At 40.6% G+C, this 11,610-nt stretch overlaps 2 protein-coding genes across 2 annotated transcripts in view; one reads left to right on the top strand and one right to left on the bottom strand.

Moving 5' to 3' along the window:
- The first annotated feature begins 176 nt into the window (after window positions 1-176).
- On the top strand, window positions 177-7,013 carry LOC140948481 (uncharacterized). Its single transcript, XM_073397723.1, has 3 exons — window positions 177-463; window positions 4,703-5,284; window positions 5,618-7,013. Exons 1-3 carry the CDS (start codon window positions 205-207, stop codon window positions 6,760-6,762), a joined length of 1,986 nt encoding a protein of 661 aa, XP_073253824.1. The 5' UTR covers window positions 177-204; the 3' UTR covers window positions 6,763-7,013.
- Window positions 7,014-8,798: 1,785 nt separating this feature from the next.
- LOC140947764 (lysosome membrane protein 2-like) overlaps window positions 8,799-11,610 on the bottom strand; it is a 63,608-nt gene continuing 60,796 nt past the window's right edge. Inside the window, exons 11-14 of the mRNA XM_073396949.1 lie at window positions 11,411-11,465; window positions 10,401-10,564; window positions 10,054-10,089; window positions 8,799-9,199 (exon numbers count right to left, since the gene is read on the bottom strand). Of these exons, the coding sequence (XP_073253050.1) occupies window positions 9,181-9,199; window positions 10,054-10,089; window positions 10,401-10,564; window positions 11,411-11,465 (274 nt within the window). The 3' untranslated portion in view covers window positions 8,799-9,180. The remainder of the gene's footprint in view (window positions 9,200-10,053; window positions 10,090-10,400; window positions 10,565-11,410; window positions 11,466-11,610) is intronic.

An 11,610-nucleotide genomic window follows, 5' to 3' on the forward strand; every position in this document is an offset into this window, starting at 1 on the left:
TAACGGGATTCTCTTGCATATCCTTAATTTGACTAATTTGAGGTTGCTGAATATTTCAAAATATTATTCAAACACGTAGATAGATACCGCTGATGATGGATAAATTTCAGCAATCTTTTAACTGACTATAAAGCTTCAAGGTGACCAAAGGTGACCACTCCTGACTGACCATTCGCTTTGTTATGTTTTAACGTTAAATGTATCATGGATAAAGCAAAGACGCCCCATGCATCAAAGGTTGTTACATTTTCATCGCTACAAGTTCTCTCCATTGCCATTTGCTTTGTAACACTGATTCAGGTCCAGGTTAAACTCTACGAGCATGATCAAATCCTGCTGACACTTCTTCAACAAATGAAAGGAAATTCGGACGTGAGAAACACGGGACTCAACGAAGCAATTGGCAGTTCGGGGCTGAAAATTCAATTTCTCAGAGAATCGGATGATAAACATAGTAAAGAAGGTGAGAAACAAAATCGCTTGTTCTAAGATTTAAGAAGCAGCTCTTTCCTTTGAATTTCATATGAAGAATTTAAAAGATTTCTACAGCGACGAAGCAGAAGCTGCCGCTAGAACAAAGGAGAAATATAGGGCTGTGCTGATTCACCCCTAGATGAGCGGACAGTTCTGTTATTTTCCCTCCGTTCGCAACTAACCAGCATAAACAGCCGCCTCTCGTCTCTCCCTGCCATTGGTGACGTTTCATGAGAGAGAAGGGAGAGAAGAGAGTCGTCCCACTGAAGGCCAGAGACGGCTGGCTGTATTCGCAAACTATGCGCGACAAATTAGAGAGACGACCACTGGGTACGGTCAGAGGGTACGGTGATGGGCTCCCCATGTAGACTTTCCTCCAGGATAGATGTATAGAGTGTAAGATCTTGCTTCTAGGCAAATGTATTATTTTACCGGGAATCTGAAGGGCATTTGCCTGGAATTGGAGAGAAAGGTGATAGTTTCCCTCTTCCGCAGCATAGCTGAGCAGGTTCAGAAGTGCGAGAGTGCGAAAAGTCACTCGACCACGAGACAATCCCGGCCGAGCGATTGTGACCAGTCATCTATGTGCCACAAAAGAAAATGCGATTTCATTTTATTTAGGATTTTAGCTGTAACATATACCATACGTGGCTCTTCGTCTACAATATTCCCAATATTCCTGATGGAATGGGAATTTAGATATGCTGGTTTTTGAAGAGAGCGGAGAACCTGAGTTAGGGGAAGAAAACTTCTCGAAGCAAGGCCCGGAGAGAACCAAAACAAACGTAACCGGGATTCCTTAACTAAGGCCAAATTGATGGAAGACGAGGGCTCTCATACCCCTGCACCATATTTGCTGCTAAAATGCAACCTAACGCAACAAACAGAGTTGCAGACTTACACTGCGAGGATATACATGTATAGGCTGTCGTTGATTCCATTTTCGCAAGCAGTCTTGGGAGCGACGTTCGTGACACTGCAATTTGCCGTGACGATCATCATGTTACTTTCTTTGCAAAGTTAATTCGTATTGAAACCCAAGGTGGGGGCGAAGGGACTCGCTATAGAAGTTACGGGGATGTGCATCGTCTGGCTGAGGGGCAGAAATTGAAGAGTTATATCTCACTTGGGGTGGTCGGGGCCGAAAGCTAATATTTTTTCCCCATAAAGGTATCGCGTAGGGTTGTGTGTAACGATATAATAAATTCTCTATACAAAAGGAAAGACAGTCACACTGAGTTAATTTGCACTAGTATGGTCAACTTTACAGGTCAAAGCAAGGCTGAGCCACGCTCAGATTTGAGAGAGGAGGATTTGGGGCTTAACAAGGGGTAACATTTAGCCGATCCCCCCTTTGAATGTTTTAATACTTCACTGAAGTGATCCCTCCTAATAACTTTGATGACTTTCGTGATCCCCCCCCCCCCCACATGTCTTCATTTTCCAACCAACTTTGAGTGGTACCCCCTCTGAATCCTTCCAAAGTTTTCAGCGATCCCCCCTTTTGAGTTCTAAGTTACGACTGATCCCCCCTTTTGTTTTCCTAAAAATCAAGTGATCCCCCCTAAAATCCTCCGCTCCCCCGGGCGATAAATAATGACCGGTCCCTAAATGGGAGTCAACCTCCCAAACAGTACTTCAGAGTTTTCTCCGCATGGCACAAACGAACTGCACTAAGGGGACAATTTTCAAGTTAGTAATGTGATGGAAAAGCAAAATCGTGAAATCATTTTTAGCAGGGCGGCAATTTGCCAGAAACATAATGGTAACTTTTAAAAGGTTAGCCAGACCGTTTTCTAGCTGCGATCATTTTTCCGATGTGCTCTTTTAGGTCGAACGGTAACCGTAAATAGTTTTATTTCACTTATAAATTACTTCTTCAAAAAAGGGACACATTCAAGTCCGGTTTTCGTTCTTGTAAATCTTTAGATGTCCATATCTTTGGAAAGTCAGCTAGTGATCCTTTAAAGTACAGTTGAGTTAGAACTTGTGTCGTGAAAATGATTCTAAACATCTCAGTCTCGTTATATTTTCAATTAATATCAGGACAAGCCGATAAGATGGTAGGATTTCAAAATTGCCGTATTAGAGAGCAAAATACATAAACATATTTTAAAAAACATACGAGACGAACATGGTACAACACATATTTCTTAAATGGACGTGCTAATTATAGGAACTGCTCGCGTCTAGAGTAATGACTTAATTTAATTTAATCAAGTTTCAGATTTGCAATTACAATGACAATCAAATCAATCAATCGCTCAATCTGAGGTAGGCTTAAAACAGAGTACAGGACTCCTTAAAAATAAGCCACCTATTATTACATCATAAATAGATCTAGAGAATTAATTAAGTCATAAAATTATCTAAAACGTTATTTTAAAAAGTATTATTAACAAATCACAGAAAGCATGAGATAAAAAACAAAAATTCAATAAAACAATTACCATAAATGGACAAATGATTGAGTATAAAGTACAATGTAAAATTAGGGAAAATTTACATCAAACTTATCATAAAAAGAGGCCATCAAGTTCTTACGAAAGATTGACAAGGTATTTGACTTTCTTATACTAAGAGGGAATTCATTCCACAGGCGACAGATCCGAACAAAACAAGAGTTCTTAAAGACGTCAGTCTTGCTAAAAGGGACATCAAGCGTTAAATGATCAACATTCCTAAGCGGTTTTGTAAATGAGCGAAACGATACATAATCGAAAATGTTTGACATATGTATGTTCCTAAGACACTTAAAAAATACTTTTACTTGGTGTAAAAGCGAACTTGTTTTGCGTGGTTGGCTTATAGAACGAGGAATATTAATGATAATTATTAGCGCGTTTCTACTTGGTGTAAAAGCGATATTTGTTTTGCACCAATAGAACCATTGGAATGGCATCATTTTCCATTGGTACCAATCGTACCATTGGTACCAATGGACTATCGGAATTGCCCTGTACCCAGCCAGGTCACATGGGAAAATAATCTAAGTCCCCTTAATGAGATGCATATTCACCAATAGAACCATTGGAATAGGGTGCTTTTCCACTGGTACTAATCGTACCATACCCAGCTAGACCACATCAGAAAATAATCTAAGTCTCCTTAATGAGATGCATATTCACCAACAGAACCATTGGAATAGGGTGCTTCTCCATTGCTACCAATCGTACCATTGGTACCAATGGACCATCGGAATTGCCCTGTACCCAGCCAGGTCACATGGGAAAATAATCAAAGTCCCCTTAATGAGATCCATATTCACCAACAGAACCATTGGAATGACATCCTTTTCTATCGGTACCAATCCTACCATTGGTACCAATGGACTATCAGTTTGACGAATCGTATCCGTTTGTGTATATTGGACATGTGTGTGCATTTTTGGTAAAGGACATTAAGCATTCTTTGAGCTTTCGAGGAGATAAGATCAATGTGACTATTCCTGCTTAAAGTGTGGCTAACCAAAACCCGTAGGTCCTTCTCAACATCAACACGGTCTAACTTAATCCCACCAAGGTAACAGTCCCTGTCATCGATTGATCTTATACGAGCCACCCTTAAAACCTTACACTTCCTGGCATTAAAGTCCATTCCCTAGAAACGAGACTACTGAAATAACTTATTCAAGTCATCCTGCATTTTGTCACCGTCATCCCGCCCAAGAATTAAGCGAAAACACTTTGAGTCATCAGCAAAGAGGGGTAACGATGTTTCCTTTGAAATAGCATTAGGCATGTCATTGATAAAAAGCAAGAACAGTAAAGGCCCAAAAATTGACCCTTGCGGGACTCCGATGTTACAGGGAGGAAATCAGACGACTCGTTATCTATCACGACTCTGTGTCTTCTACCCGATAAATATGATCTAAACCAAGCATTCAAGCTTAAATAGGAGTTTTTCGTGAGACGCACGATCAAAAGCCTTAGAAAAATCTAGATAAATAACATCAGCTTGTTGTCTCCTCTCAAGAGCGTTAGCAAATTGATGAACAACTTGAGATAGTTGAGAGACAGCGGATTTTCTTGGTAGGAAACCATGCTGCCAATGGGTAAGATGGGGGCAAGTAACAAGTAATACTAATTCTTCCCAAAGTGGTTTTATTACACACTGATCACACTATACAATATCACATTATACAGCATTCATATTACCAGCTGCCTTTTCGTATTATTAAAGGTAAGTGAATTAAAAAAAGATAGCTTAAAATGCTTCTCTCTTCCAGATACACTAGTTCGCCGCAGACGCAATTTGGAAAGTGAAAACAAGCTGCTAAATACAAGCGAAATAATCACAAGAAAGGACATCCGAAAAGAGGTTCATCTTGCACTGAGTAGCCATGTTTGTACGGTGCATTGTCCGAAAAGTGCCAGGGGAAAAAGAGGCAGACCTGGTCACAGGGGCCCTCCAGGTAAACATGGCCCACCTGGGCCTCAAGGACCACAAGGACCTAAGGGTCGTCCTGGAGATCAGGGACCTCCAGGACCTAAAGGCAATGAAGGTCCTCAGGGACCCAAGGGTGATCGTGGTAAATCCATCGCAGCGCCTTCTATTGTGTCGCCTCTTGTTTCTATGGTAGTAAATGAAACGGATGCAGCCTCATTTCAGTGTCAGGTTAGAGGAAATCCGATACCTCAGATCACGTGGATGAAGGAGAACTTCAGTCTGACAGTGAGCAAACGCATCCAACTATCACGTGGTACCATGGTGATAACAACTGTGACTTCACAAGATGGGGGAATATACACGTGCCAAGCAAAGAATATTCTTGGAGTTGTAAGATCATCAGCTACACTAACTGTTCAAGGTAAAAATAATGAAGTCCTGTTTCAATTTTTGTGCCATGAAAGCAAATATAAAAGTAGAGGTTACTCAACAAAATATCAGATTCACCTTTATGGGATTTTGAGATTTTGAGAGTAAATGCCTGAGGTATGACACAGTTTGCCTGTTGTGTTTAAGTTCTAACAATATTTTTTTTACAGTGATAAAGATTTGTTTTATACTATAAAACTGAAAATGCTGAAAAATCTGAGAACTGTCTCGCTACCATACGCTTTCAATAAGGTGCATGGATGTTGTCACTGCTGTAGGTGGGGGGAATCTAACTAACTGATCAATTGTTATTTGTCAACAATAGTTGCTGCCAAAATCACTCAAAAGCCCTCGTCTATCATTGTTGAAGAAGGACAAAATGTGACTCTGGTTTGCAAAGCTACTGGTCAGCCGACACCGACAGTAATGTGGCGCAAAGCGTTTGGTCACGTGTCTAAAGCGAATATTGTGGTGGCAGGTTGGAATATGACCATACTCAGCGTTACGAAAGCAGACGGTGGGGCTTACGCATGCTCCGTAAAGAACCTTCTTAGCCAAGATTCTGCTGTTGCACTAGTGACAGTGATCGACAGGCTCGAATTAGTTTTGGCTCCTCCTCCGACAGTTGTTGCAAATGAGAGCAGCGACATAATATTAAACTGTGCAGCTCACGGCAAAAAAGATATTCTTTGGGAAAGACAGAGCCAAGGACTTCCTAAAAATCACGTCATCTTTTCAAATGGGACATTGCTTCTGAGGATGGTTTCTCCAAGTGACGCCGGAACTTACAAATGCGTAGCGAAAAATTACCACCGCTCTATAGAAACAGTGTCTGTTGTTAAAGTGCTAAGTTATAAGCTCAGGTCCTGCAGTGAGATAAAATCGAGACGCCCTGGAAGCTCTTCTGGTAATTATATAATTGATCCTGATGGCAAAGGTGGCGTGACTCCATTTAGCGTGAATTGTGACATGAATGACAAGGGTGGAGTTGGCGTGACGGTCATTGGTCACGACAGTGAGAGCAGGACCTATGTTAATGAAATTCCTGGATGTAGCTACCATGGATGTTACCGTAAAGATGTAACTTACTCAGGAGTCACTACCCATCAACTGGCAGCGCTTACTCAAGTCTCGCAGAACTGTGAACAGTTCATCAAGTATGAGTGCACAACTGGCTCAGGGTTTCTAGCGGATGGCAGTGCCTGGTGGGTCTCACGTGACGGAACAAAGATGAGCTACTGGGGTGGAGCTACTGGCTATAACAACATGTGCGCATGCGGAGTAACAAATTCTTGTTCCAGTAGTAGGAAGTGCAACTGCCCACCCAGCGGAGGTTGGAGCGAGGACAGTGGTTTGTTAAAAGATAAGTCCACTCTTCCTGTGACACAAATCAGACTAGGAGACTTGGACGGTTCACACGAGAAAGGTTATCACACATTAGGAAAACTCAAATGTTATGGACAGGGATAGCTGATTATTATGCGTTGAATAATTATGAGGGTCCTATGGTAAGCTCGAGTCTTACACCCCACTAAATAAAACTTTTAAAAGTACACCTTACCCAATTGTCATGATCAGTAGTAACTCTCGTAAATTACACTGTCAATGAGGGGTTTCTTTTCCTTTATATTTAGGTTATCTCTGTTTAGAGTATTTTAGCATTTAATGATAGCCGGAGTCTTTCCAATAATCTGTCCAAGCTAAACACACGGGTGCCCCAATGCACCTGACAGGCTGCAGATTATTGATACTTATCTATTCTGTGTTGTTATTTTGAGGTAGCTCGTGTGTGTGGGTCAGTGTTGTATTGGAACTCCACTATGAAACTGTTTTGTGGAAGCCAGCGCTTCTTTTATTGGCAATAAAGAAGTTGCGCAGGATAAGGGGTCAAAATTGTCCCCAATATGGCTGAATCTAAAAGCTGGTACGATGAAGTGAATCCTGTCTTCTCACTGACTGCCTTAGCGGGAAGGTGAGCCTTACCTTCTCGTGATCTCCAGCTTTGGCCCAGCAAAAACAAGTTATGCTTTTGGCCATATAATGAAGGCTTTATTGACCAAGCTTGTTCGGTCAAGATGACTGGATATCGACCTCGTTTTTTTGCGTTTTCATTGACCTCGACTTCGCCTCCATCCATAAAATCGCAGAAAAGATCTAGGCCAATATTCAGCCAACTCGACCACACTCTTCGTCGATCCTTGCATGGTGCATTTTGTGCCATTAAGCTAACACCGATCCATACGAGATGCATGTGTATAAAAAGAAACAGAAAATAAAAACGCAAAAGTCATTTCAAATTCGATTTATTGATATCGCTAGATGTACAACGAAACTTATATAAGTATTGCTACTTTATTAGTCTCTTCAGTCTACTAAACGAAATTACCATGGAGGCTTTTATTCTGCTGTCGTAGTATTTTGTCTCTATTTTTTGATATAATGCATTTTTGTTCTCCTGTATTTAACAATCATAGCGAGCTACTCAACAACGCTGCAAATAACTAGTAATAAATAAACCAGCAGTTTCCAACTGTTTTCTTTAGTACTTAATAGCCTGCTTTACTTAGCGTTTTTGTTTCAATGTATGGATGGTCATATATTTTATTACTGAAACTATAATGAAAAGAAAAAGCGATCATATAAAACTAGCTTGAACACTAGTCAATCCCTATAAAAAGTTTGAGGTAAATCTTGATATCATTTCACGTTAGGGAAAGCCAACGAGGCCGTGCACCTTTCAGAAGTTCTTGTAGAATCTCGTGGCCATCAAAAATGTTTTAAGCAGCACTCGTACTTGCATTTCAAACAGATGGGTCGCGTGCACCAACATTTCAACGAGCTCTTAAGCATGTTAAAAACTTGTTAGTGTTTTGTGGGTAAACAAATTACAATTAAAATTATTACCTTCACAAAGTGTACTCGTCGAATATCGCTACCATTAAAAAGGTCATTCAAAACGTCTCAATCAACGTTCTCTGGGCTGCTTAATATACAGCTGTCTGTCTTCGCTCCTCCCCATAAAATGTACTTAGTCCGAAAAACGCCCAACGAATAGTACCAAGCGACGAGGAGCGAGAAGCGACGGCGCTATTCGCAGGCTATGGCATTCTCAAACTTTTAATTTTTGTGTTTCAATAAATAGAACATTTATTTAAAAGCATGACTAACATTAACAATATTAAAAAAATAAGGACTCAAAATACAAAGTTACAACATTGACAGGATGTTAATGATACAGCTTCATACATTTCTGTAGTTCTGTTCTACAGAAAACCAACCCCTGAAGCAAGGCGTTTTCGGGGGCACAGAAGTACATTTTAAGTTGTAGCAAACGAGCCAAAGCCCCCTTTAGTGATAACCCTTTCAATTCCTTCTCGTCCTACTGTGCTTTCAAATTAGCTTTCACATTGAGCGCTTGCTCAGTATAGTAGGCAAAGGAGCTTAAAGAATGCGATTCTAACGACGATGAAATTATTGAATTTTTTTGGAAATTTTTTAATCATTCCTCATTTGAGAATTTTTTTATGCCCACTTCCTTTACGGTGGGGAAAGAGAGAAATAATTTTGCTAGTGTTTAAAACACTCTCACTAAATCTCGTTCCCAGGTAGCTAATAGCAGTGAGAGAAGTTCAAACTCAATGGCAGTAACTCTTGTGCGTTTACGTGAAGTGAAAACTCAAGAGGCTTCCGAAAAAGCATCAGTAAACAGTTAAAATATAAAATGCGAACTCATTTTCTACGAAATGACAAATAGCCTTGAACCACTTTTTCAACGGTAGTATACTTAATCAGAGAATAAATTACTCATGGTGTCTCTTTTAGAGTACTCCACAATTCTTTGCCTTTGAGGTTCTGATCTATCACATCTTTAACAGAGGAACACAATTTTTAAGTGTACACTTTGTTTCTGTGGAAACGAAAAAATGGTTGTCATTAATTATGTCCTTCACTCTCTAACGTGTAATAAAAGGAAATTAGAGCCAAACTTTGCCTGTGGAAGGTTGGTCGCTTAGAAGAGTTTGGACACCGGAGGTCTTTGCTGTGAACAGGTTGGGCATATCTAACTGAGACACGGCACACATAAATCAAAAGATCACCGTCACATTTTTATCACTGCGAATATAACACCTATCGACCTGGCAGTACGCAGAATCTTGGTCACATGAACTTAGTACCCCATTTCCGAGTTCCCCCGGGTCTGTGCATCAGAACGAGGTTAAGTACTCAGCCTTTGATATGAAATCTCATGCGAATAAAACTCATTTTCACAAGAAAGGTTGTGCACTTGGCCTCATTTTGAAAATGAGGGTTTTTAGAACTTGCGGGTGGCTTGTTTAATTCCCCTAGTTCCCAGAAGTCTCTTGTAGCTCAGTGGTAGAGCATCCGAACTGGTGACCAGAAGAAGGTCCTGTGTTCGATTTCCAAGTCGCCCTTGTCGCTGATTAAATAAAATGACCCACAGTATCAAAATCGCGTGGTGTCGCAGTACCCATTATTTTGCCATCATGTATCAGGTGGCTGCTTCAGAAAAGTTGAAAACAAGACAAATATTGACACCGCAAAAATGGGTGGCGGCTACTTAAAAATAGAGACCATTTTGACGGTGTAAATTTAGGTACTTTGGATTAGAGGTCGCCTACGAGTAACCTTGGATGGGTTCCTTCCTTTTTTAAAGATAACAGGGAGAAAGCACGATCTCAGTCTACCCGCCAGATTGTACATGAACGTTCGACTTAATTACCAAAGTTCTTCACTACATACCCTCCATTAATGGGTCTCCTTTCCTCACTGTTGCCAACCCCAAAAAAGTAACGAACAACGTTTAGACAATTTTACATAGAAGACCTTACAAAGAACAGTTCGTTCTGTAGCAAGTGTCAAAACGTGCGGTAATTTATACTTGGGTTTAATCAACACAATTTTGAGCGATGACAGCATGAGATAAAAACCTCTCCTGCTACTAAAGTGCTCGCGACGTGATATCAAAAACTGCAAAGTTACACACATACTTAATTAAGGGACAAAGAACATCTCCACGAACCGCCCCTTTGAAATTGGAGTCCTTGCATTCCGGAATACAGGTTAGGGTTTACGTATCAATTAGACTCACCTCAAAGCCTTTTTTCTTTGAAAGTATCACCAAGACTATGGCTACAATGATTAACAGGCAACCCAAGGCTATGAGAAGATACTCAATCGCATATGCTATTGTAATCGCGCGGTAAACTTTATCTTTGAATTCTGTTGCTTTCTCATCACTGATCATTGCAGTCTGGAAACACAAAACACGTGGACGTCAGTAATAGCTATTCCCCTTGAATATATGAGATAAATAGTCACCTATATGCTTGCTACACACTGGCGAGCCTGCGATCAAGCTCCTTATTCAAGCACAAATAGACTGGCAGCTCGCGTATGGCACCGAGCGCTTGTGAGCCCGCACACACAAAAAGTAAGGTCGGCAATTCCGCACTTCAGAGACCATAAGGGGAAAAGGTACAAGCTTTCGGCATGGCAACAACTTCTGGAATCGTTTGGATGGAAAAAAGTTACCTACGATCGACCAGTCATAACGAAGGCTTGTTTAACAGAGATATCCCAAAAATCACTGCACCCAAAGCATGCACTGTTTCTTTCTATAGTTTCTGATGTGGGGAATCTCATACAAATTACTGTATTTGGTCAATTAGTGCCTTTTCCACTGGAAGACGGCCAGGTCCAGAGAATACTTGTTCGCAGGCTTCACACGAGCGGTTTACATATCACTTCTCATGAAAACACAATAATTATATCAGGGAACAAAATCTTAGGAATTTGGTCAGCTCTCTCTTAACGGACACCTCTGCAAGACGAACACCTCGCTGAAACGGACAGCCAGAGTTGACCCCTAGCTGCCTTTCTTCACTCTTTTTGCTAGACTGTCTATAACACTGACATCTCTCTGAGACGGACACATGGGTGTCAAAGAAATTCGACTGTATGATGAATAAAGAGAAGGATCATCAAGAGCAAAATAAATTAAAAGGAATTCTGTTTATTACTACAAATTAAGTGTGAAAATTGGTTAAAATGGATAAACAAATATTCACTACTCCGCATGCAACTAATAGCAACCTACCTCAGCAGCGAACATAACTGGGAGAAACACGGGTTGAAATTTGCCAGTCGTTTGCCTGTAAAAAGTGAAAGAAAATCATATCCCGAAGAGATTTCCCCATCAAACAAAATATAAACTAACTGCGTTTTCAGCAAATTCAGCAAACTTGATCTCACCGCAGTACAATAATGCGGAAATAAGCTCTTACGGAAGTAACAATA

This window comes from Porites lutea, chromosome 9 (genome assembly GCF_958299795.1).
Source record: "Porites lutea chromosome 9, jaPorLute2.1, whole genome shotgun sequence".
Lineage (NCBI taxonomy): Eukaryota > Metazoa > Cnidaria > Anthozoa > Scleractinia > Poritidae > Porites > Porites lutea.